At 41.8% G+C, this 27,756-nt stretch overlaps 1 protein-coding gene across 2 annotated transcripts; it reads right to left on the minus strand.

The window, feature by feature from the left end:
* Positions 1-1,438: 1,438 nt before the first annotated feature.
* Positions 1,439-9,028, minus strand: LOC133457556 (secretory phospholipase A2 receptor-like). 2 transcript variants are annotated; one of them, XM_061736932.1, is made up of 6 exons: positions 8,960-9,028; positions 5,107-5,484; positions 4,680-5,030; positions 4,470-4,561; positions 1,851-1,983; positions 1,439-1,501 (listed from the first exon to the last, which is right to left on the minus strand). In XM_061736932.1, exons 1-5 carry the CDS (start codon positions 8,994-8,996, stop codon positions 1,885-1,887), a joined length of 957 nt encoding a protein of 318 aa, XP_061592916.1. In that variant the 5' UTR covers positions 8,997-9,028; the 3' UTR covers positions 1,439-1,501; positions 1,851-1,884. The 2 variants fall into 2 exon arrangements, 1 of the variants encoding a protein (XP_061592916.1); XR_009783868.1 differs by having other exon boundaries at positions 1,474-1,501; positions 1,801-1,983.
* Between the last annotated feature and the right edge of the window lie 18,728 nt (positions 9,029-27,756).

A 27,756-nucleotide genomic window follows, 5' to 3' on the forward strand; every position in this document is an offset into this window, starting at 1 on the left:
TGTCATGCTTTCGGAGAACAGAGCCCAGAGGGAGCATATATAAAGAAAATAATAATGGGCCTAAAATGGAGCCTTGGGGCACCCCACAAGTAAGAGGGGCCACACTGGAGGAGAAATCACCCAAGTGGACAGAAAAAGACCTGTCAGTCAAGTATGACTGAAGCAGCATGAGAGCCGCACCTTTGATACCCACAGAGTTCTCCAAGCGTGACAACAAGGTCCTATGATCAACGGTATCAAAGGCAGCGGTCAAATCTAAGGTCACCAGAATAGCAGCACAACCAGAATCAACAGTTAAAACCAGATCGTTGAACACTCTTAAAAGAGCAGTTTCAGTGCTATGACGAGTTTTAAAACCAGACTGAAACTTCTCATAAATATCATTCTTTTCTAAAAATGAGTTTAACTGAATAAAAATGACTTTCTCCAACACTTTAGACAAAAAGGGCAGTTTGGAGATGGGCCTGAAGTTAGAAAGAACGGAGGGGTCCAGATTTGGCTTTTTGATTAGTGGCTGTACAATAGCATGTTTAAAAGGAGCTGGAAAACACTCTGAGCTAAAACAGGCATGAATCAAGAAAAGAATAAAAGAACCAAGTGAAGAAAAAACCTCTTTAAAAAGGCGAGAGGGAATACTGTCCGAGAGGCAGTTAGTGGGCCGTAGCTCACGAACAACATCAGACAGTGAGGACAGTGATATGGGCTCAAACTGATCAAAGACAGCTAAGCATGTAGGAGGAGCAGAAGGGTCAGGAGCTGTTAGGGATGGTACAGCCCGAAGAGAGGAGATTTTGTCAACAAAAAAATTTAAAAAGTCATCACAGAGAGCAGCCGTGGGTACAATGGGGGCAGTATCACGAGGGTTAACAAGAGAATCAAGAGCTCTAAACAGAACTTTGGGCTTATCGATATTATTGGAGACAAGGTTGCGAATGTAACCAGTTTTAGCAGCTTTGATAGCTCTCTGATACTCCAATAAACAGTCCTTCAGGATCCCAAAAGAAACATGCAACTTGTCCTTCTTCCATCTTCTCTCAGCACGCCTACACGAGCGTCTGAGAGCACGGACAGAGTCATTCATCCACAGTTCAGAGGGTGGCTTGGAGCGCTTGCTCCTTGAGGGAGCAATGGAATGGTAGAAAAATCTGTCGGTGGAGCAAGATGTTTTTGCTTGTAATGAGAAGATAAATCTTGTCCCACTGGCAGATTTTTCTACTTATTTCAAGTGAAAATTTACTTGAAACAGGTGAAAATTGTCAAATAAGTAATTTTTTTGGTAATGAGATTTTCTGACTAAAAATGAGACATTTTAACTAGAAATAAGACAAATATTCCTGGTAAGATTTAGAGTTTTTGCAGTGCAGGCGGCTGTGGAGGCAAAAAGGTTTTTGACCGTGTGTTCGGGAGAACGGAACAAGAAGGAAATAGCAGGTGAATACTGTCCCTTCTTTTTTAGGACCAGTGGTAGAAAGTAGGGGGAGTATTGGGATTGGGCCTAAACCTCCGTCACTCATGACAGATCTGGGTTTCTATCTCCAACTACACTAAACCTCCGTCACTCATCACTGGATCTGGGTTTCTATCTCCAACTACACTAAACCTCCGTCACTCATCACTGGATCTGGGTTTCTATCTCCAACTACACTAAACCTCCGTCACTCATCACTGGATCTGGGTTTCTATCTCCAACTACACTAAACCTCCGTCACTCATCACTGGATCTGGGTTTCTATCTCCAACTACACTAAACCTCCGTCACTCATCACTGGATCTGGGTTTCTATCTCCAACTACACTAAACCTCCGTCACTCATCACTGGATCTGGGTTTCTATCTCCAACTACACTAAACCTCCGTCACTCATCACTGGATCTGGGTTTCTATCTCACAACTCGTCCTCCTTGTGGAAAACTTCTCCATCCTTCTGCTTTTTCCACTTCAGGGTGACTCCGTCCACTCCGTCCTTCTTCAGCTTGTCCTGGAGCTGGAGAAACAAACAGGACACACTTTCAAACACAAACTCAACCTACGGTGGTTGTTTAATTAGGGCCCGAGCACTGACAGTGCTCGGGCCCTAATGTATCTGGAGGAATCCTTCTTTCTTCTGTGGCCAGGTGATGGGGGGCGTGTCTCTGGCCCAGGTGTGCAATCATGTGGTGGTGAACCAGCTGGGACAAACATTTCCCATAAAGGCGGTGGCAGACAGGTTGCTCTTGATAAAAGAGAGTGGAGAGTTGCATTTTATGAAAAAGTGCCTCAGAGCGTTCGGATGTGGCCCAGGAATGGGAGGATGTACTGAGCAGCGGCTCCACGCTGCAGACTGCCTGTATATATTGCGCAATACCGCATGACAGACGGCAGTCACAATCTGCATAGAGATGTAAGTTCTCTCTCGTGTATGGTGGTTGATGTATTACTTTTACTACTTTTATTATGAGTAATGGGTCATTTGAATGTGGTTTGTAGTGAACTCATGCTCCGCGCTGTGCCATCCATCGCGCTGTGGGGAGACGGGGTTCGTCGACTCTGTGTGTTGCAACACTTTGGTGAACTGTCTTTGTGGTGCATGTTGGGCGGGATGCGGTGCTCATCGACTCACGCTTTTGATTAATGGTGTTTGTTTCAATGTCTTATACAGGGTTGTCCTGAGTGGTCACTGTTTTGGACCATAAAGCCATAACACCACAGTGGCATTTAGGATAAATGCTGTGATTGTGTGCCAACCTGTTTCTTTTAGCGTTACATTATATATTTTGGGATAACGTGCTTTTTGTACCTGTGTTTTTATCCAGAGATTTTCTAAATAAAGATTGTATTTTTATATTCAGTCGTTGTCCGTCTGAAGTGGTCTCTATAGCCCTGGGTTACACTTCTTTTTTTTTCCAACGAATTGAGGGTCTTTTTTCCCCCTAAACGTGCCCCAAAAGTCACCAATTTTTGCATGCAAGTCAGGCCTGGCGAAAAATGGGATATTTAATGGTTTGCATTAATGGGCGTGGCCTAATGGCTCAACAGCGCCCCCTAGAAAACTTGTGCCTCAATCCCCACAATACGGTTTGATGTACATGAACGAAAATCGGTACACACCTGTATCATGGCCCAACTTAAAGAAAAGTCTCTTGGCGCTATGGCCGACACCGAACAGGAAGTCTGACATTTTGAACATTCTGAATTAAACGCGTAATTTTGGAGCAATTTAGGCCATTCCTTCGAGAATTAATACGGCCCGAACCAAGTGTGATATACATCAAAATGTGCGTCTCCATCCTGTGACAACAAGCATTACTTTTCTCTTTCAAAAGAATTACTGTGGTGACGCTAGACGCCAAAAAGCGAGCCCCCCTTCATCTGATTGGTCCATATTTGATAGTTCCTACTTTCCATAACTTTTGAATGGTTTGATCTAGAGAGTCGTGGGTGGTTTCATCCTCTAAATGTCCAGTTCTGAAGAATCTACATTAGTCATACAAGCTTCCACTGCAGCCTGAACGTGCACCAGGGTGGAGGCCCGTTCATCCGTTCATCGCTGCCTGCAGCTTTAATTAGGGCCCGAGCACCTTCAGTGCGAAGGCCCTATTGTATCTGTAGGAATTTTTTTTTCTTTCTTTTTCTTTTTCTTCTGACGGAAGGAGGGCCTTTTTGCCCCCCTAAACGTGCCCAAAAAGTCACCAAATTTGGTACGCAAAGCCAGGCCTGGCGATAAATTTGATATTTCATGGTTTGTATTAATGGGCGTGGCAAAATGGCTCAACAGCGCCCCCCGGAAAACTTTGTGCCTCAAGCCCCACAATACGGTTTGACGTACATGCACGAAAATCGCTACACACCTGTATCATGTCACAACTTAAAGAAAAGTCTCTTGGAGCCATGGCCGAAACCGAACAGGAAGTCGGCCATTTTGAAATCTGATTGGTCCATATTTGATAGTTCTCCAAAAGTCACCACATTTTGCATGCAAGCCAGACTTGGCGATAAATTTGATATTTCATGGTTTGCATTAATGGGCGTGGCCTAACGGCTCAACAGCGCCCCCTAGAATACTTTTCTCTGCCATAACTTTTGAATGGTTTGACATAGGAAGTTGTGGGTGGTGTCATGGGACTCTGTAATGAGTCCTTAAGCTTCGTTGGCCTTAATTAGCCCCGCCCCTTCTTCTGATTGGTTGTCCCTTTTTTCTGCTATAACTTTTGAAAGGTTTTACATAGGAAGTTGTGGGTGGTGTCATCAGATTCTGTATGGAGTCCTTGACCTTCATTGGCCTGACTTAGCCCCGCCCCTTCTTCTGATTGGTTGTCCCTTTTTTCTGCTATAACTTTTGAATGGTTTGACATAGGAAGTCGTGGGTGGTGTCATTTCTGATATGCTTATGAGGGGCGGTGGCCGTGAGTGCGAGGGCCCGTTCATTGCTGCTTGCAGCTTTAATTGTCATTAAAACTTCCAGAAATGACAGCGTTTCCGTCCCACACTTGCCTGTTTCAGGAGTTGTTCTTGCACCGCCGGGTCCTTCAGGTCCACAGAGCCGTCCACCTTCACTTTCACCTTCACCACCGTCTTCTTCACGCCTGGTGTTGAATGGGAAGAGAAATAAAACAGGGTTTTCTACTGAAAACAGAAATGTCAGTACACACTTCATACATTAATTGTATATGTTATTCTATGTTTACTCCCTAAAACACTCACTGTCATAACTGTAGCAGACAAACGGTAATCTGGTTTCACATGACAGAAACTTCCATTGTCCTGAGCTGCCTGAAGAAACACCACAAATAACTCTCATCGAGTTCAAGGGATTAAGAGCATCCTCCCAGTTTTTATAGAGGAAGCTGCTCCCATCAGACCAGTTAAAGGTTGGATCTCTATACAGGCCCATCCAAGTCCATTGACCGTTAGGTAGTTTCGTCTCGGCCGCCTCTCTCTCTGCATCGTTCCTCATAATGGCCAGGTCTATGAAGTTCTCCCTGCAGTAACTCTGAGCGCTGGACCAGGTCATCTCCTGGTTCACATAAACATATTCAGGATTCTGCTGTGATCCTGCAGATAAAGTGATAAAGAGGAGGTTAGTTGGGTTCAAAACAGCTTAAAACCGTAACCTGCTCCATAGTCTTACCTTTGTAACACATGAAGGGTCCGCTTGTCTGGCAAGGATCGTCCCTCCATGATGAAGAATAGCTTGTCATGAATACACACAACTCTCGGCATGAGTAAAAGTTTGGTTCACCACTATCCCATTTCCTGTAGTCAGCCCCGGTACCGTTGAACCCATCAGACCACTTCCAGTCGACTTCATGCCTCAGACCGATCCAGACGTCAGAGCTGGAACCAGCAGATGAAAGTGTGTTCATGAGTTGGTTCTGTTCCTCAGAGTTGTGCATGGTGGCCAGGTCCGTGTGTTTCTCTCTGCAGTATTTCTGAGCTTCGGTCCAAGTCAACATCTGACCAACGAAGTGGTAGCGACGGACGAGGCAGGTGGAGAGGACCAAGCACTCTGAGGGAAGATATCAACTCCTTTGTTAATTACAGTCGCTTTAAACTAACACTGTTATCTACCGCCAGAACTCGAGTTGTAAAAAACAATCAGGGGGGTGGAGGATTTTATCATATGGGGACAGATAATTTGTGCTGATTACAAATAATATATTACAAATAATAGCAGTGACCAAAACACCTGCAGAAATACTGCAGGAATGACATAGCAGCAGTTAAATGCAGCCTTCTGTAAGCTTTAAATATCCACTGGGCTTACATCAAATACATCAAAACACAACAATAAAAAACACTTTTCTGAACTTATCAATATGACTCTGTCCTTTACAGGATAAGTAACATGGATCACTGCAAAAACTCTAAATCTTACCAGGAATATTTGTCTTATTATGGGCATGCCAAGTAATGGCATGACCATATTGCAATCGTCCAGAATGGGCCAAATGGCAATGTTGCTAGCATTTTGCTAACAAGCTAAAGTCGCAAAAGTCCCACGTCACACCAGCGGGTGTACAGCATGACCCCGCTCTGATGTGGAAAAAAAAATCCAGAAAAAAAAAAATCCAGAAAAAATAAAACACGCCCGAAGAAATGAGGAAAAACATGAAAATGAAAGCGATATATTAGTATACAGAAAAGGTTTCCCTTTTCTTATTATTCTTATTCCGCACTCTTTTTTCGTCCGTTAATATGGCCCGAACCGCAACGTGCACCCATGCATGGCATACATCGTTGGATGCGTCTCCATCGTGATTCGATGGGTATTACTTTTCTCAGTAATAGGGGTTACCGTGGCAACGCTAGTTGCCAAAAAGCAAAAAAAAAGGCGAAAATTCCCGCGCTTATTGCTCGGCCGAACTTTATCGTAGAGACATCGTTCAAACTTTGAAACACTCGGCCCGATAGTCTTTAAAGGACCCTATAACTTCATCATTGTAGTTATTACGGTTTTTGCGATATTTAACTTTCAATTTAAAAAAAAAATCCCTTTTATTTTGGACGTTTGTTGCTAGGCAACGGTTTATCGTACAGACATAATTACAACATTGACAAACCCGGGACGCTTTGTACTGCAACATATTTTAGTCTCGTCATGCTTGCTATTATGGTTTTTGAGGTATTCCACTTTGCGAATTTTGATGCTAACGGAACTTCGGACGATTGTTGCGCGGCAACACGATATCTTAGAGACTTTAATTTAACGTTAAAAGACTCGGTTTGCTGTGGACTACAACATACTAAGGTCTCATTACGCTGTCGTTTACAGCTTTTGAGATATTAAAGCCAAATTGTCCCATTCTATCCTATGGGGCTTGTTACCATGGCAACAAAAACCTATGCATTTGTATGGGGGACCATGTGAATAAACAATCTGTTAATGCTGCCCGGACCGGAATGTGCACCCATGCATGGCATACATCGTTGGATGCGTCTCGATCGTGCCTCGATGGGCATTACTTTTCTCAGTCAAAAGCGTTACCGTGGCAACGCTAGACAAACTCATTATGCTAATTATTACACTTTTTGCGATAATGACCTTTATTTTTTTTCTTTATTTCCGTTTGACTTTGGACGCTTGTTGCTAGGCAACAGATTATCATAGAGACATGGTACAAATGTTCCCCGACTCGGCACGCTGTGGACTTCAACAGATTCAAATTTCATGAAGCTGTTATTTAAGGAAATTTTATGTTAAAATCCATGCCAAATGGCCCCATTCATTCGGATGGGTTTTTTTACCACGGTGAAACAATAACCTATCCATAAATGTAGCCTGAACCGCAACGTGCACCCATGCATGGCATACATCGTTAGATGCGGCTCCATCGTGCCTCCATGGGCATTACTTTTTTCAGTCAAAAGTGTAACCGTGGGGGGCGCTAGACGCCAAAAAGCGCACGCCTTTAATAACTATTGGGAGCACAGGAATGAATGCAATACAACCGTAAACACCTCAAACTGACATAGAACCACCACGAACACAACCACTACAGCTCCAAACCAAAGCAGCGAGAGGGGACGAATGGGCGGTAGGGCATGCCCATATCAAAATTTCATGACATTTTCTAGTTTCTAGTTAAAATGTCTCATTTTAGTAAAAAAAATCTCATTACATTTAAAACTGTAATGTACGTCCACATCAGCCCAGATGTTCATGCACGTAAATATAAATATGGTGAAGGTCGGAAAATTACATCCATCCATCCATCCATCCATTATCTATACCCGCTTTATCCCTTGCGGGGTCACGGGGGTCTGCTGGAGCCTCCCAGCTCATTTTAGGTGAGAGGCAGGAACACCCTGGACAGGTCACCAGTCCATCACAGGGCCACATAGACACACAAACCATGCTCACAACCACACTCACGCTCACACCTACGGGCTAGAATCACCAATTGACCTAATATCGGTGATATATCGGTCGGAAAATTACAGTATGGTATAAAAGTTAATTGATTTCAATAATTCAACTTAAAAGGCAAAACTAATACATTATTATTGCATTGCACCATTGCATTAGTCTTAAAGCATACAAGACAAAATATATGTTATACCAAAATGTCCCGTTACAATATATATATATATATATATATATATATATATATATATATAGACATGTACACCATATTCAGACAATGAAAACACACACCGATATATAACTGCTACTTTACTTCACACACCATATTTAAGAAATGCTCCTTGTGTTAACACAATTATAATGTGTACATTTCAAATAGTGACATTAAAGATGACACATAAAAACATTCATCACAACAGGTTACAGTTAATGATTATATAATAAAGTCGTGTAGATTTTATGAACTAAACTTCAGTAATGAAGTAAATGTAAGAGCCATTTGTGTTATTGTATCAAATGTGTTTATGGATCTGGAGCAGTGATACCATCAATTAGCTCGGTCTATTTAATCAGGGTTAATCACACACACACTACAAAAACTCAGAATATTAACAAGAATATTTGTCTTATTTCTAGTTTAAAATGTCTCATTTTAGTAAAAAATCTCATTCTCATTCTCAATCTCAACTCTCATTACACTTAAAACAAGACTCATCACTGGAAAAAACAACAATTTTCACCTGTTTCAAGTAGATTTTCACTTGAAATAAGTAGAAAAATCTGCCAGTGGAACAAGATTCTTTTGCTTGTAATAAGAAGATAAATCTTGTTCCACTGGCAGATTTTTCTACTTATTTCAAGTGAAAATTTACTTGAAACAGGTAAAAATTGTCGAATAAGTTATTTTTCTGCTGTTATTTTTCTGGTGATGACTCTAAATGTTGAAATAGCAGTAAAACCACATTCATTGATGAAATGACATAAGGGATGGAAAGGGGGGATGATTTGGACCGTTTTTATTTCCCCCCTCACCCCCCCTCAACTCCAGTACTGCCTACCTCCATTATTATAACACAATTTTAAAACCCCATCAGATAATAATAAAGGAATGACTGACCTGAGAGAAACAACAGACCCAACAAGATCTTCTCCATGGTGATGCTGCTCCTTGGACGGTGAGAGTAGAGTAGAGTAGAGTAGAGTTTTATCATCAACGCTTGTGGGATGTTCCAGTGGGAGGTTCCAGTGGGAGGTTCCAGTGGGAAGTTCCAGTAGCCTCCATGCTTTTTAATAAAACCTTCATTGTTGCATCTTTATGCAAAATGTTTCATGTTGGCCGTCTTTACATAAACCTACTGATTAACCTGCATACGTTGTTATCTGCTTGTATAACCGTCACGTATCAGGCACTAACTGAGGCCCCAGGTGTGGATGTGACTCCATCCATCTCTGACCTCCTGACCCCCTGATACCGATACTGCAGTAAACGACACATTTCCTTCCCATGTGCAACACTAACTTTTATTTGGATATTGTTTTGTCCCCCCAACTATAACTATCAACTAAGACTATTGTATCAGCTGCCTGCGATGCCTCAAGGAAGTAAACCTATGCAAAAACCTTCCAAAATAATTCTGGGTTATCTGAACTCTTTTGCCTTTGTTCCTCAGAATCCAGAAACAGCAACATTTGCATAATTTCAGCTGAATCAAAAACCAACTCTAAGAAACTCTTGTTTGTTCCGTCAGGAAACGTTTATGACTCACTGGAGCGTTCATGGGAATGACAGGACGAACGTTGTCCCTGCAGAACTTTGTGACAGGATGAGGCAGCAAAGGTAGAAAAGAAGAAAATAAAATAAATATTAGTTCTGCTTTTAGTCATTTTTATAAGTCACATCTTTTTATTGATTGTGAACTATCAATGCATGTAATTGTAAACATGTTAGGCACCTTGTTCCCTACAAGCTTACCTAACAGGCCCCCCCTAGGAAACAGTTCTGGAGGCCCCTGGTACCATCTATGCCCCCCCCCCCCCCCCCCCCCCCCAGGAAACAGTTTTGGAGGCCCCTGGTACCATCTGGCCCCCTAGGAAACAGTTTTGGAGGCCCTGCTACCATCTGGCCCCCTAGGAAACAGTTTTGGAGGCCCTGGTACCATCTGGCCCCCCCAGGAGCCGGCCCTGCATGTTAGCGGCTAACGTGGCTGAGGCCGGCTGTCAGATTCCTAGCTTGGCATTTAGCGGTTTCAGCAGCAACACATTCAGTGGAGACACAACTGGAACTCAGCTTTCCAACAATGAAAGTAAATGTTATTTTATCATCATTATTTTACCTTCAGACATCTCTACATCAGTTAAATGCTATTTTATTTTAATTACTTTACTTCCAGACACCTCCACCTAGTTTAAATGTTTTTTTATTATAATTATTTAACTTTAAAACACCTCTACCTAGTTTAAAGGTTATTTTATTATAATTATTTAACTTTAAAACACCTCTACCTAGTTTAAAGGTTGTATTATTATAATTATTTAACTTTAAAACACCTCTATCTAGTTTAAATGTTATATTATTATAATTATTTAACTTTAAAACACCTCTACCTAGTTTAAATGTTATTCTATTATAATTATTTAACTTTAAAACACCTCTACCTAGTTTAAATGTTATATTATTATAATTATTTAACTTTAAAACACCTCTACCCAGTTTACAGTTTATACTATTGCATTATTTTTTTATTTTTAAATTAGTTTTATTGTAATATGTTCAGATAACTGTTACTGACTTTTCAAACTCTTTTGTCATAAATGAATATTCAGTTAAACGTTGGTGCTCTGTAAGTTTTCTGGGTGTAATTGAACCGGAGCAGCAGTTTAATTGTTTCTACAGGAATCATTTACTGAGTTTTATTAAGAAGAAGTTTTAAAGAACATCAGACAATTCCTCCAAAATTATGTAACAAAATATAAATATACATTTCCAGTAAAGATTAACAGAAGTAGGAAGAATGACACAAAAATGAGTGAATAAGTAAAATATGAAAAAAAATTACATAAGTTCTTTTTTTTAAACTTTATTTCACAAACACATGAAGTTTACAAATTATATTTCTTCAACAGAAAATAGAAATCACATTTCCTGCCAAGAAGGATAAGAGTTTACAAGAAAACTTTAAAATGAGCACAGATATTAATAGTTTTGATTAAGAGAAACTTTAAAGTTTGTTTTTTATATTGTTGATATTATTTATATCTCTTCTATTCTTATATTTCTTATTGTTTGCACTTTTGTTTCTTATTTGTCTTGCACTGGAGAGGTGATGCTGCTTTGAGTCTCACTGTTCCAGGTACACTGATAATAAAGTTTATTATTCTATTCTGTTCTTTTATGGAGTCGATGTTTGAGCTCCTTTAATAAGTAACAAATGCAAATAGGTTGGAAAAGGAGAAGAAGAAGTTTACACTTGTTCCTGGTTCCTCCCCCTTTATAACTCTATGAATTTACATTATTGCTTTTATTATATCTACACAATATCATATAAATATAGTCTATATAAATACCACATAAACATGCCTATTATTACAACATTATCCAAGTTTATAGAAAATATAAATATTACCTAAATATTATATCAATATCTAGAAAATACAAATATTATATAAATCTATATGAATATACACGATATAAACTACATAAATATGCTTATAAATATATATATGCAACATACATAATACATTTATTACATAATTATAACTATCCCTCTCAACATATAATATAAACTACATAAATATCTAAACATATCTTAAGCAAGTATAATATTCCATTTTTCTCTGTTTTATTTGTTTATCACACTCCACGTTAACCCATTTCCTCTTCCATTTACCTCTTTATAAATAAACAGATTTATGTTAGTACTTTGTTTCATTTCCTGCTCAAATAACGAAGGTTTCATTGGGTTTTGTATTATATTTATTTAACTTTTCAACAGTTTAAAGGTTATATTAATATATTTATTTAACTTTAAAACCCCTCTAAAGTGGATATTATTGCATTTTTTTAAATCTTTAAATACTAGGCGGGTGCAGTTATGGTTTGACCCCAAAAAAATTGCAACAAAAGGTTTCTCAATGGTTTATTGTAGTATCAGGTGTACTTAATAACATATCAAAAGTCTGCCAAAGTCTGACCACTAGAAAGGTCCGATTTTCAAAATGGCCACCGCCAGTCTCTAAAAATACCATTATTCCCTCATTATTCCTCCTAGACAAGCAATCTTGGTGTCTAACCCCATGATTTCCTAGAATTAAAATAAGCATATACAAATCATAGTGAAGTGATAGAAGTACAATTATGTATAAAAACAATTGACTATAAGCGAATATGTAATGAAATATGCAGTACATAGACATAAAAAAAAACAAAGAAAAACATTTCAAACATAATCTCCTTTTTCCACATGCCATAAAAAAAGATGTCACAATGCATGGGGAAATGAGGTTTCTCTCAATTCACATTCTGGTGATTTCTGGAGATTAATTTTTATACTAATGAGGAATAAATCAATTATTACTACGTGGTACTGTGAAATTAGTCTAAACAGGGCTGCCACGTGAAGGCTCAGTACCGCTAGCCCCTTTTTTATTTTATTTTTATTTATTTATTTAGTTTTTTTGTGTTTTTTTTCTTTTTTAGTTTTTTTGTGTTTTTTTTTTCTTTTTTGTGATTTTTTTTACCGTCTTACTTATATTTTTTAATTTCCTTTTTTCCACTCCGGAGTAACAATTAGTCATCATCACACTCTTCCTCCCATAATGCTTGATTATGTGGATTCTCACAATTTTCCACTTGGCTGGCATGCAGGGCAGTCCATATCTTCTACAACTACAACGTTGTGTACGGCAAGCAGTTGTGCAATTACAGTGGACCATCTGCAAGAGGCTCTCTGGGGCAGCAGCTTTTTTTGTCATAACTGGCAGAAAACGATTGTCCTACAATTTCCATCCCCAATCAACAGGATTCATATCACTATCCATTTCAGTCCACACCATGATCTGGTAATAAACTCTTTGGCAATGATATTTCGTTGAGGACTCTGTATGAGGGAGATGTTCTGGGGTAACAAATGCCTTCGCAGACACAATTTTCTTGCTGAGAAGATTGTGGCGCAAAGATGCAAGTGCATCGGTATTCTTGCCACCAAACATGACTGCCATCGCCTTGCTCCCAAGGTCCTCTATGGCAGCTTTTGCTTGCTTTGGTAGTGCAAATCCATTCGCACATGCCTGGATGGTCGTTTCCCCATTCACAAGTTTCTGGAAAGCAGTTTTCTTCCCAACACCAAAAATGCGTGATGTTGTATCACAGCCTGTGAAGGCATGAACAAACATCAACTGACAACACAAGTCTTTACCCAGGACCTTTTGCATCTCGCTGATGTCATACACCTTGGGTACTTTTGACTTATCTTAACGAAAATAAAGGCCTCTATTGCTCGTCTCACCATAGTAGAGAAGAAGAACAAGTAAATCTGTATCTTCCCCTATCAAGGTTGTGGGCTGATGTTGTGACGCTTGGACTGCAGCCTTGACAATGTCCACATCTGCATCCCCTGGTGCATTGATGACAGCACAGCCCTTCTTCTGCAGTTCCTCAGTGACAAGAAGAATAAGCCCTTGTTTGTTACTGGATCTGGATAGGAAGTCATCCTTTCTTCCCACAAACTCAGTATTTGCATCCAAGCTAATAACCGGGTGTGCATGTTGCCCGCGCCGCTGATGTGTATTGTCTTTGATAGAAGGACCTTCACTATAACCATCAAAGACAACAGTTGCTTTACCATAATGCTTTATCGTAAAGTCTGCATATGACTGTGCAATGGCACCATAACTGTCACCCCTCTTCCATGGCAAGCGATGAATCAGGGAGCCACCATCAAGGACATACTGTTCAGTTGGTGGGATAGAATCCCACCAGGTGGAGGAGCTGCAGCCAGGTGTGGCCCGTCAGCCTCTCCACCCTGCCAGCCTTGTAAGGGTCAGACTTAAGCTGAAGCGGCTGAGTGATGCTGTGCTTGTGCACGTGTGGGTGTTTGCTTCTGGCGAAATAAAAGGGTTCTGCACTAAACTCCGTGTCCTCTCTATCCTGTCGGTCGGGCTCCGTAGCACTCGCCTGCTACAGTAAACTAAAAGGATAAATAAAAACAAAAACAACATAATGTGCGAGAGTAGGTTTCATGTCGTCAAATTGAACAATTTACCGATGGTTTTTTGTGCCTTTTGTGTTTTTTGATGAGTAAATTGTCCTTATATATTGATCAAGTTCTTTTTTTTAGTACAAGGAGTTCAGGTTTTCTGTGGATGAATTTGGACTTGTGTATGTGGAATTTAGCTAAAAATAAAAACAGATTCATAAAAAAGAAAGCGTGCCTATCTTTGTGATTAAAATGATGAAAACCAAAAATAACATTCTTAAAATAAAGATGAAAATCAGAAAAGACAGAATCAACAATATACTTGTGGAAGTCCCTCCAAAATGTATAAGTCAATTCACACGACCAAAATAAGTGGGAATATGTCTCAGGATGCTTTTGGCAAAAAGAACAATGAATGTCTATATCCTTCTTAGATAAATATTATATAACCTTTATTTGGAGACACTGGGTCCAGAATACAAAACAAGATACAAATATACAGACATTAAAAACAAAGAGAAAGAGATTCACTTGTGCTGTTCAAACTAGTTAAAAACATCCAAACATGTCCTTGTGCCGTTCAAATTAGTTAAAAACATACAAACATTTCCTTGTGCCGTTCAAATTAGTTAAAAACATACAAACATTTCCTTGTGCCGTTCAAATTATAATAATAATAATAACTAGAAAATTTCAGGAAATTTTGATATGGGCATGCCCTACCGCCCATTCGACCCCTCTTGCTGCTTTGGTTTGGGGCTGTAGTGGTTGTGTTCGGGGTGGTTCTATGTCAGTTTGAGGTGTTTACGGTTGTATTGCATTCATTCCTGTGTTCCCAATAGTTAATAATGGGGTGCGCTTTTTGGCGTCTAGCGCCCCCCACGGTGACACTTTTGACTGAAAAAAGTAATGCCCATCGAGGCAACATGGAGACGCATCTAACGATGTATGCCATACATGGGTGCACGTTGCGGTTCAGGCTACGTTAATGGATAGGTTTTTTTTTCACCGTGGTAAAAAACCCCATCCGAATGAATGGGTCCATTTGGCATGGATTTTGACATAAAATTTCCTTGAATCACAGCTTCATGAAATTTGAATATGTTGAAGTCCACAGCGTGCCGAGTCGGGGAACATTTGTAGGATGTCTCTACGATAATCTGTTGCCTAGCAACAAGCGTCCAAAGTCAAACGGGAAAAAAAAAAGAAAGGTCAATATCGCAAAAACTGTAATAATTGGCATAATGAGGTTGTACGATCCGTAAGTGCCAATCGGGCCGAATGATTGAAAGTTTGAACGATGTCTCTACGATAAAGTTCGGCCGAGCAATAAGCGTCCGAATTTTCGGCTTTTTTTTTGCTTTTTGGCAACTAGCGTTGCCACGGTAACCCCTATTACTGAGAAAAGTAATGCCCATCGAGGCACGATGGAGACGCATCCAACGATGTATGGCATGCATGGGTGCACGTTGCGGTTCGGGCCGTATTAACGGACGAAAAAAAGTGCGGAATAATAAGAAAAGGGAAACCTTTTCTGTATACCATTATATCGCCTTCATTTTCATGTTTTTCCTCATTTTTTCGGGCGTGTTTTATTTTTTGGGGATTTTTTTTTTCCACATCAGAACGGGGTCATGCTGTACACCCGTTGGTGTGACGTGGGACTTTTGCAACTTTAGCTTGTTAGCAAAATGCTAGCAACATTGCCCTTTGGGCCATTCTGGACGATTGCAATATGGTCATGCCATTACTTGGCATGCCCATAATAATAATAATGATTGGATTTATATAGCGCCCTTCTAGGCACCCAGAGCGCTTTACAGAAATCATTATTCATTCATACACATTCTCTCCGGCGGTGGTAAACTACATTGTAGCCACAGCTGCCCTGGGGCAGACTGACGGAAGCGTGGCTGCCATATCGCGCCTAACGGCCCCTCCGACCACCACCAACATTCATACACATTCATACACATTCACACGGGACAAGGTGGGTAAGGTGTCTTGCCCAAGGACACTACGACAGCAAACTGGGATAGAGCGGGATTCGAACCGCCGACCTTCCGATCATTGGACGACCCGCTCTACCACCTGAGCTACTGCCGCCTGAGCTACTGCCGCCCCAAATTAGTTAAAAACATACAAACATTTCCTTGTGCCGTTCAAATTAGTTAAAAACAAACATTTCCTTGTGCCATTCAAATTAGTTAAAAACATACAAACATTAACTTGTACCGTTCAAATGAGTTAAAAACATACAAACATTTCCTTGTGCCGTTCAAATTAGTTAAAAACATACAAACATTAACTTGTACCGTTCAAATGAGTTAAAAACAAACATTTCCTCCAGTGTTTCCAGAAACAGGAGAACCTTGTATCTCTGTGTCGTCTCTGTTAAGGCCATAATTAAAACATTCTTTAACTCCTTCAGTCTACACATAAATCTAAACATAAATTCCTCGGTACAGCAGGAAAGTGGGAACATCACTGCTCACAAACATTTCACTTGCACTCGTCCACCTAGTTCAGGGGTCGGCAACCCACGGCTCTTTAGCGCCGCCCTAGTGGCTCCTGGAGCTTTTTAGAAAATGTTTGACCTTTTTGTGGACTGGGTAGCAGTCGTGGCGGGGCCTCGACGACCCAATCCCTGGACCAAAACCCTCACAGTGGGGACATGGAATGTCACCTCGCTGGGGGGGAAGGAGCCGGAGCTTGTGCGTGAGGTTGAGAGATACCGGCTAGAGATAGTCGGGCTCACCTCCACACATAGCTTGGGCTCTGGAACCCAGCTCCTTGAAAGGTTCTGGACCCTCCAGGACTCTGGAACCAGCTCCTTGAAAGGTTCTGGTCCCTCCACTACTCTGGAGTTGCCCAGGGTGAGAGGCGGCGGGCTGGTGTGGGCTTGGTTATAGCCCCCCAGCTCAGCCGCCATGTGTTGGAGTTCACCCCGGTGAACGAGAGGGTCGCTTCCCTGCGCCTTCGGGTCGGGGATAGGTCTCTCACTGTTGTTTGTGCCTACGGGCCGAACAGCAGTGGGGAGTACCCGGCCTTCTTGGAGTCCCTGGGAGGAGTACTTGATAGTGCTCCAACTGGGGACTCCATTGTTCTACTGGGGGACTTCAACGCTCACGTGGGCAATGACAGTGATACCTGGAGAGGCGTGATTGGGAGGAATGGCCTCCCCGATCTGAACCCGAGCGGTGTTTTGTTGTTGGACTTCTGTGCGAGTCACAGTTTGTCCATCACGAACACCATGTTCAGGCATAAGGGTGTCCATCAGTGCACGTGGCACCAGGACACCCTAGGCCGGAGGTCAATGATCGACTTTGTTGTCGTTTCATCTGACCTTCGGCCGCATGTCTTGGACACTCGGGTGAAGAGAGGGGCTGAGCTGTCAACTGATCACCACCTGGTGGTGAGTTGGATGTGCTGGCCGAGGAGGAGGTTGGACAGACCGGGCAGACCCAAACGGATTGTGAGGGTCTGTTGGGAACGTCTGGCCGAGCCCTCTGTCAGGGACATCTTCAACTCCCACCTCCGGGAGAGCTTCTCTCGGATCCCGGGGGAGGCGGGGGACATCGAGTCCGAGTGGACCATGTTCTCTGCCTCCATTGTCAACGCGGCGGCTCGAAGCTGCGGACGCAAGGTCTCCGGTGCCTGTCGTGGCGGCAATCCTAGAACCCGGTGGTGGACACCGGAAGTACAGGATGCCGTCAGACTGAAGAAGGAGTCCTACCGGGCTATGTTGGCCGGTGGGACTCCTGACGCAGTAGATAGGTACCGGCAGGCCAAGCGGGCCGCGGCTCGGGCAGTCTTGGAGGCAAAAACTCGGGTCTGGGAGGAGTTCGGGGAGGCCATGGAGGAGGACTTTCGGCGCCTCAGAAGGGGGAAGCAGTACTCTGCCGGCACCATTTATGGTGCTGGTGGGGAGCTGTTGACCTCGACTGGGGACATCGTCGGACGGTGGAAGGAATACTTTGAGGATCTCCTTAACCCGACTGACATGCCTTCCACTGAGGAAGCAGAGGGTTGGGGCTCGGAGGCGTGCTCATCCATCACCCAAGCCGAGGTCACCGAGGTGGTTCGTAAGCTCCTCGGTGGCCGGGCACCGGGGGTGGATGAGATTCGCCCTGAGTACCTCAAGTCTCTGGATGTCGTAGGGCTGTCTTGGTTGACACGCCTCTGCGACATTGCATGGAGGAAGGGGACAGTACCGCTGGGGTGGCAAACCGGGGTGGTGGTCCCTCTGTCTAAAAAGGGGGACCGGAGAGTGTGTTCCAACTACAGGGGGATCACACTTCTCAGCCTCCCCGGGAAAGTCTACGCCAGGGTACTGGAGAGGAGATTACGGCCGATAGTCGAACCTCGGATTCAGGAGGAACAATGCGGTTTTCGTCCCGGTCGTGGAACACTGGACCAGCTCTATACCCTCCGCAGGGTGCTCGAGGGTTCATGGGAGTTTGCCCAACCAGTCTTCATGTGTTTTGTGGATCTGGAGAAGGCATTTGACCGTGTCCCTCGTGCCATTCTGTGGGGGGTGCTGATTGAGTATGGAGTCCGGGGCCCTCTATTAAGGGCTGTCCGGTCTCTGTATGATCGAAGCAGGAGTCTGGTTCGCATTGCCGGCAGTGGGTCAGACTTGTTCCCGGTGCATGTTGGACTCCGGCAGGGCTGCCCTTTGTCACCGGTCCTGTTCATAATTTTTATGGACAGGATTTCTAGGCGCAGCCAGGGGCCGGAGGGGATCCGGTTTGGGAACCTCAGGATTTCATCTCTGCTTTTTGCAGATGATGTTGTCCTGTTGGCTTCTCAGACCGGGACCTCCAGCATGTGCTGGGGCGGTTTATGGCCGAGTGCGACGCGGCAGAGATGAGAATCAGCACCTCCAAGACCGAGGCCATGGTTCTCGACCGGAAAAGGGTGGCATGCCTTCTCCGGGTGGGTGGAGAAGTCCTGCCTCAGGTGGAGGAGTTCAAGTATCTCGGGATCTTGTTCACAAGTGAGGGAACGATGGAGCGTGAGATTGACAGGCGGATCGGTGCAGCGTCCGCAGTAATGCGGTCGATGTACTGGACCGTCGTGGTGAAGAGGGAGCTGAGTCGAAAGGCGAAGCTCTCGATTTACCGGTCGATCTACGTTCCCACCCTCACCTATGGTCATGAACTTTGGGTAGTGACCGAAAGGACAAGATCGCGGATACAAGCGGCTGAGATGAGTTTCCTCCGCAGGGTGGCTGGACGCTCCCTTAGAGATGAGTTTCCTCCGCAGGGTGGCTGGACGCTCCCTTAGAGATGAGTTTCCTCCCTTAGAGATGAGTTTCCTCCGCAGGGTGGCTGGACGCTCCCTTAGAGATAGGGTGAGGAGTTCGGTCACCCGGGAGGAGCTCGGAGTCGAGCCGCTGCTCCTCCACATTGAGAGGAGTCAGCTGAGGTGGCTTGGGCATCTGTACCGGATCCTCCTGGACGCCTCCCTAGGGAGGTGTTCCAGGCATGTCCCACCGGGAGGAGACCCCGGGGAAGACCCAGGACACGCTGGAGAGACTATGTCTCTCGACTGGCCTGGGAACGCCTCGGACTCCCCCCGGAAGAGCTGGAGGAGGTGTCTGGGGTGAGGGAAGTCTGGGCATCCCTGCTGAGGCTGCCGCCCCCGCGACCCGGTAACGCATAAAGCGGGAGAAGATGAGTGAGTGATGAGTGAGTTTGACCTTTTTTTTCCTTTTTTTCTTTTTTTTCTTTTTTCCATTTTCTCTTCTTTTTTTCTTTTTTTCTTGTTTTTTCTTCCTTTTTCCTTTCCTTTTTAATCTCGACATTTTGACTTTTTTCTCAAAATTTTGACTTTTTTCTCCACATTTCGATTTTTTTCACAAAATTTTGACTTTTTTCTCAACATTTTGACTTTTTCTCAACATTTCGACTTTTTTCTCAAGATTGTACTTCAACATTAATCTTGACATTTCGACTTTTTTCTCAACATTTTGACTTTTTTTCTCAACATTTCGACTTTTTTCTCAAGATTGTACTTCAACATCAATCTTGACATTTCAACTTTTTTCTCGAAGTTTTGACTTTTTTCTCGACATTTCGACTTTTTTCTCAAGATTGTACTTCAACATTAATCTCGACATTTCGACTTTTTTCTCGAAGTTTTGACTTTTTTCTCGACATTTCAACTTTTTTCTCAAGATTGTACTTCAACATTAATCTCGACATTTTGAAAAATAAATCTTCCCCCAGTTCTAACTAATATAGAAACATGCAGCATGTGTGTCTTCATTCTAATTCTGATACAAGACTTTTCATTTTTTGCGGCTCCAGACACATTTGTTTTGTGTTTTTGGTCCAATATGGCTCTAAAACATTTTGTGTTGCCGACCGCTGGTCTAGGGAGTTTTAGAAACATTCTAAGGGCATCGTTGTCTGTCACCTGTAGCTTTTTCATTTTAGCTCTGGTATAACGGCAGCACAAGTGAGCGGTGTATAGCGGAGTGTAATATGTTTTAAACAGTGCTGTTTTAACATTATCCGTACATGTGAAACTTACAGCATTTTAACTTGGCCGTATAGTTTACAGCTCTGACGCTGCAAATCATCATCGTCACTGAAATCCTCCCTGATTATGTGGCCCAGGTATTTAAACTTCTTTACAACCTCTAATACTTCTCCTGCCAAAGAAAGAGAGGGAAAGGTATAAGCTTCTGATCCTCCTTTGTTTTGCCGTTTTTTAGAATTGAACAATAAATCAAAATAAAAACCATATTTAGTCCAGACCCGTAGTAGCTGCTGTAGGCCAGCGCTGTACGGAGACAATACCACTAGATCATCTGTATAGATCTATGATTGATAAGGTTGATTGGCCAGCGCTGTACGGAGACAATACCACTAGATCAGGGGTTCCCAACCTTTTTTGTGCCAAGGACCAGCAGAAGCATGAACAAAAAGCTTGTTGACCGGTTGACAATTTATGTCAATTTTAATAAACATTTTAGAAAAAAACAATGCATTTTAAATAGGGCTGCAACTAACGACTATTTTAATAGAGATTGAGATTGAAGACCAGCCTTATTGACCAAGCGTCTAGAAGTGCTTCCACTTAATGTGGACTCACTTCTGCACGTGCACACCGAGAAATTGTCTGTTTATATCCATCTTTTTTGAACGTTGTTTTTTTTTGTTTTTTTGTTTTTTTGTTCTTGCTATTATTTCAATACAATGTATTTTTCCTGGTGAGAACTTTGAATAAGCCCATTTAGGGCTTCCTTTCTCACCTGCACATATTTTCATGTTTTTTTATGTTCATTTAAACTTTTGTACCGTTTTTTTTATGTTGTGCAAATAAACAAATCAAAACTAGTCATCGATTAGTCGATTAATCGGATAATTAGTAATTTTTTCTTAAATTTAGCATGAGGTTGCTTTAATTATGTGGCAAATGATAATAAACACGAGAAAGATGGGTACTTCAATGAAAAATAGATATTTTATTCGATTTTGCTGCTGTTCATACAAAGTAAATAAAAAAGCAGGCACAGTAATCAGTCAGTATAGACATAAATAAATAAACCTCTGTCCATTATTTTTCATTTTTTAAGGACAGGCAATTGTGTTATATAAAAAATAAATGATAAAATAAAAGGTCTCTAATATTTTCTCCATCAAGTGGGTGAAATGGGTTCTGGATGGCAGGACGTTCTCTGGGTTGAACAGGTGCATCATTTGTTGAAACCATGGGGTTGAAACCCGTCAGCATCAACCGTGGAGAGCTGCTCATATCACAGATCAGCTGTATGGGCTCAAATTAATGCCATAAGTATTTTGTATCTGTAAATAAACTTTGTACTTGTAGAAATGTTTTGTGCGTGTGCAAAAAATATTTGTACTTGCAAAAAATATTTGTACTTGTAAAAATATTTTGTGCGTGTGACAAAAATATTGCAACTGAAGTGCTTTGTACGTCCACATCAGCCCAGATGTTCATGCAAGTAAATATAAATATGGTGAAGGTCGGAAAATTAGAATATGGTATAAAAGTAAATTTATATCAATAATTCAACTTAAAAGGCAAAACTAAAACATTATTATTGCATTGCACTATTGCATTAGTCTTAAAGCATACAAGACAAAATATATGTTATACCAAAATTTCCCATATATATTTATACAGTGTATATATATATATATATATATATATATATATATATATATATATATATATATATATATATTAGTGCTGGCCAACGATTACAATTTTTAATCTTAATTAATCCATGATTTCTGTAATTAACTGCGATTAATCGCGATTAATTGCATAATAATTGCAAATTTATTCATTTAATGTTTTTAATACTGTTAACAACATGAGAAAGGGTAATTATGCTGCTTTATGCCAATGTTTATTCAACTTTCCACAAAAAAAGCTTTTGACCTGAATGTAACATTCCTTCATAAACACAAACACAATGTAGTCCCAACTTTACACTTGTAAAGACTAACTTAAGATTCCTTGTTTTTTTAAAAGGACATGAAGTTAACGCGTCGTTAACGCGTTATCTTGGACAGCCCTAATATATATATATATATATATATATATATATATATATATATATATATATATATATATATATAATAATTTTATTGAAGAATTATTAATAATTAATAAATAAATTCTCGTATGGGGCACCACCCCGGGGCCTTAATCCAGGGAAATGATAACTTTTGACAGCAGAAAATCAGTCTCAGAGATTACGATTATTCTGCAGAACAGTAAATCTTACTATCACTTACAGAATAACACTTGAAGGCGTGCAGTTCGAGCACTGGCTCTGTTCAAACAATCAGACAATCCTTCCTGTCTGGCCCTCGGCAGGAGGGTCCCCCCTGATGAGCCTGGTCCTGCTCAAGGTTTCTTCCCTCCTAAAGGGGAGTTTTTCCTTGCCACTGTTTGGCTTAAGGTTTTTCTCCCACTAGGGGAGTTTTTTACCTGCCATTGTTTATGTAATATCTGCTCGGGGGTCATGTTCTGGGTATGGGTCTCTGTAAAGCGTCTAGAGACAACTCTGTTGTATTAGACGCTATATAAATAAAATTGAATTGAATTGAATTAGATTTGACCAAACTTGTATGAAACACAAACAACTCCTCATTAAAAATCAACCAGAATTTATTTACATACAGGTGTCAAAAGACGGTAAACGCAACACCCAAATAAATCCTGACGGCGCACTACGATAAACAAAAACCCTTAACTAACAAGAAAAACAACAATCAATAAAAATTAAACTTGATGGCGGAGCCCCCTATGGCCCACGTGCGATCAGACCAGATGTCAAACGCAGCATTTAAAACGTGCCTACGGCAGAAAACAACGACTACCAAATAATCAAACACGATAATGATAACAATGATGATGATCCATCCATCCATCCTTATTATCCTTTATCCTTTTCAGGGTCACAGGGGTCTGCTGGAGCCTATCCCAGCTATTTTTAGGTGGGAGGCAGGAGTTACACCCTGGACAGGTCACCAGTCCATCACAGGGCCACATATTCAGACAAACAACCAGACACACTCACGCTCACACCTAGGGGCAATTTAGAATCATCAATTAACCTACTAGCATGTTTTTGGACTGTGGGAGGAAGCTGGAGTACCCGGAGAAAACCCACGCAAGCACGGGGAGAACATGCAAACTCCACACAGAAAGACCCTGAACAGTGCTAACCACGCGCATCGTGAGCTCGGATCTGTAAACTTAAACAGGACAGAGTTTAGTGGGAGCCGGAGCCGCCGGGGATTGCGGCTCCGCGGACCACGGCTTCACGGGCGGGCCCCGCGGGCCCGTTCCAATGCGGAGATTAGCCAAAGCTGACGGACTGACCAGTTTGGCTGATGGAGAAGGAAGAGAGAAAAAGGGAGAGAGTGACGCAGCGCCGCGGTCCGCGCCGTGGATCCTCGCATAGATAATACATAATTCATTTGTCATGTTAACTTAACGTAAAAATAACTATGAAAGGCTGTGTAATATTGGGATAAGTTTTTATATTCCTAAAAAAGCATTACTTGGCTCTTTAGATACATTTTCTAGATTTTCTTCAGGTTTGTATAAGAGGATGCTATTTTGCTCATTCAATTTCAATGTGGGTAAAATAAAGTCAAATCATAAAATATTTAAGTTTTTTTCATATTATTATTTTGTTAAATAAGATATTACTCATCTTAAGTGTTTTGATCATTTGGTAATAAAAATCCTATTTATATTTAATAAAAAAGAAGAGTTTATGTGCGTCCTTTAAAATATTTATTTTATTTTTATTTTATTATTTATTGGATCCCCATTAGTCCTCATAAATATAAAGACTATTCTTCCTGGGGTCCACGATAAAATACTGTCCACCCTGTCATATTGTCCACCCTGTCATATCGTCCACCCTGTCATATCGTCCACCCTGTCATATCGTCCACCCTGTCATATTGGAGGATCCGTCCCCTTCAGGAAAGTGTAGTGACATCACAACACCAGTGTCTTGTTTTCTCTTCAGTGGCGGGAAACTCAAGGCCGGGGTGAGTGAGTAGTTGACTTTCCTACTGACAACATTTCTCTGTGTAAGTTAGCTTACTTGCACAACCCAAGCTTAGCATGTCCACCCTGTCAGCATGAAATATGCTGGAAGGGATTAGAATACAATATTGTCAGAATATGTAAGTTTAACTATATCAAATTCTCTTCAAAAACCAGCCTAGCTCGTTAGCTAGTGACTGTTTGTTGTAAGCTTTTATGCTAACTGAAGCTCGAAATGTCCACCCTGTCGCACATGCACATGACAGGGTGGACATATAAAAACATATATACATATGACATATAAGAAACCCAGAAGAAACCCAGATTTGACCCTGAAGTTTCCATTATTGTGGCGGGCCTGTCATTTGATAACAACGAGGATGCGACGGAGAAAGTACGAGAGCTGCTCGCCGCTGGATTGCGGTGTGACCCGATGCCAGAGCTGGTAGCCATGGAGCTCCTGAGGCCACGCGGCTCCAGACCCGAACCCAGTATCATTAAGGTGGAGTTCGGTACGGTGGAAGAGAAGGTCGCGGTTCTGCGGATGAAACATCTGCTGTGGGAGAATCGGAGCTTTGAAAGGGTCTACATAAGGTCAGCTAAATCCCACGCCGAGCGTCTCTCGAGCTGAATTTTCGCACCCTGCTGCGTGAGATACCGGCTGTCGGGAAGGATTTCTACATTGCCAGTAACGGCAGAATGATCAAACGCTCTCCTGTTGATACTTCTTTAAAGAAGAAATGAGCAGCCCCCTCCCAGTCTGTAAGTAAAACGACTTTTTCTCTTGTCCACTGGAACATTAACGGATGGACAGCTGCCAATTGTTATCCCAGGATAATATTGACAAATTATATGGACGGTTTTGTGATTTATTATATAAGGAGCTGGATACGGTACGTATCAAAAAATCATCCAAATCTAACAACTGTAAGAAAAAGAACAATGTCTGTAGGAAAAATAAACCTTTTTGGAATGCTGAACTTGACAATTTGTGGAAAAATCGAAAATCTGCTGAGAGGAGATACCTTAAAAGTAGAAATCCTTTACAGAAAGCTTCTCTTAAAGCTGAATTTAAACATTGCCAGTTCATTTTTGATAAAAAGATACGATTTTACAGAAGACAATATGATCGCGGATTGGCTCTTAATCTGGAGCACCTCCAAATTAAAAATCCTCAGCTTTTTTGGAAATAAATAAATAAACTGGGACCCAAGAAGGACTTGAAAATCCCTATGGAAATTGTACTAGAAAATGGTGACCTGGAGCATAAGGCTGACCTGGTGCTCAATAAATGGGAAAATGATTTTACTACTCTTCACTTTTCTGGTATTAATAGTACAGATGGTTTTGATGAGTCTTTTTTGGAAGACATTCGTATGAAAAAAAAGTCCCTAGAAGAGAAATTTGAACAAGAAAACTATGAGCCCAATCAGCTTTTAAACTATGATATTACACTCGAGGAGGTTCGTAAAGCTGTTGAAGGTGCTAAAATGAGAAAAGCTTCTGGCATTGAGGGTCTCTCTAATGAAGTTTTGAAAGCACCTAAATTGTTACAGTTTCTGACTTCTTTCCTACAAGTATGTTTTAAATCTGCTACTGTTCCCTCTGATTGGTATAAATCAATTATCAAACCGATTCCAAAGTCAACTAAAAACGACCCTAGGGTCCCTCTTAATTATAGAGGAATCAGCCTTTTAAGTACAGTTTATAAACTGTTTTCTAATATTTTAAATTCTAGGCTGTATCAATTTCAATTCAATTCAATTTTATTTATATAGCGTCTAATACAACAGAGTTGTCTCTAGATGCTTTACAGAGACCCATACCCAGAACATGACCCCTGAGCAGTTATTACATAAACAATGGCAGGTAAAAACTCCCCTAGTGGGAGAAAAACCTTAAGCCAAACAGTGGCAAGGAAAACTCCCCTTTAGGAGGAAGAAACCTTGAGCAGGACCAGGCTCATCAGGGGGGACCCTCCTGCCGAGGGCCAGACTGGTGGGTCAGGGACGGCAACAGCACAGCAGGCAGGTGGAAGCAGCAACGGGATGACCAGGGGTGGGGACCGCAGGCCAGCACACAGCTCCCGAAGCTCCAGCCCAATCAGCAAGTCCCAGGTTGGGGTGCAGGGTCAGGGAAAGACTTGTGCTCCGTAATGCAAGCTACAAGCCACCCACGACCACCTGCAGGTTCCGGTGTCCGGCAAAGGATGCTGCAACATGGACAAAAGAGAGAAAAGGGAGGAGAAGGGGGGGCCAGCACAAGAAACTACAGGAGCGACTCTGACACACTAAAGTTTACACTACCTAGAGATTTACCAACACCAGCTAGATGTTTACTAAACACTAACTATAGGCTTTACTAAACAGAAATGTTTTAAGTTTAGTTTTAAAGGTGGAGGTGGTGTCAGCCCCCTTAACCCAGATTGGAAGTTGGTTCCATAGTAATGGTGCCTGATAGCAGAACGCCCGCCCTCCAAATCTACATTTAGATACTCTAGGAACTACGAGTAAACCTGCACTCTGGGAGCGGAGAGCTCTGCCAGGAACATAAGGCACTATCAGGTCTTGCAAATAATGCGGAGCTAAGCCGTTTTGGGCTTTATACGCAAGTAATAAAATTTTAAATTGGATTCTGAATTTTACGGGTAACCAATGGAGCGACGCTAACACTGGAGAGACGTGGTCTCTCCTGCTAATTCCTGTCAGCACTCGTGCTGCTGCATTCTGGATCAGCTGGAGCCTATTCAGCAAATTACTTGGACATCCTGCTAACAACACATTACAGTAATCTAGTCTAGAAGATACAAACGCATGAACTAGTTTTTCTGCCTCACTCTGCGAGAGGATTTTCCTAATCTTTGCAATATTACGGAGATGGAAAAAGGCTATTTTACAAACCTGATAAACATATGGTTTAAACGACAAATCCTGATCGAAAATAACACCAAGGTTTCTCACAGTTGCACTGGAAGCCATCGCAACACCATCTAATCCCTTCCTAAGATGCTCTGGACCAAGAATGATAACCTCTGTTTTATCTGAATTTAGAAGCAGGACATTTCTGGACATCCAGTCCTTGATGTCCCTAAGACATGCCTGAAGTTTAACTAACGGTTCTGTTTCATCCGGCTTCATAGACAAATAGAGCTGCGTATCATCAGCAT

Source organism: Cololabis saira, chromosome 12, assembly GCF_033807715.1.
Source record: "Cololabis saira isolate AMF1-May2022 chromosome 12, fColSai1.1, whole genome shotgun sequence".
In the NCBI taxonomy this organism is placed as follows: Eukaryota; Metazoa; Chordata; class Actinopteri; order Beloniformes; family Belonidae; genus Cololabis; species Cololabis saira.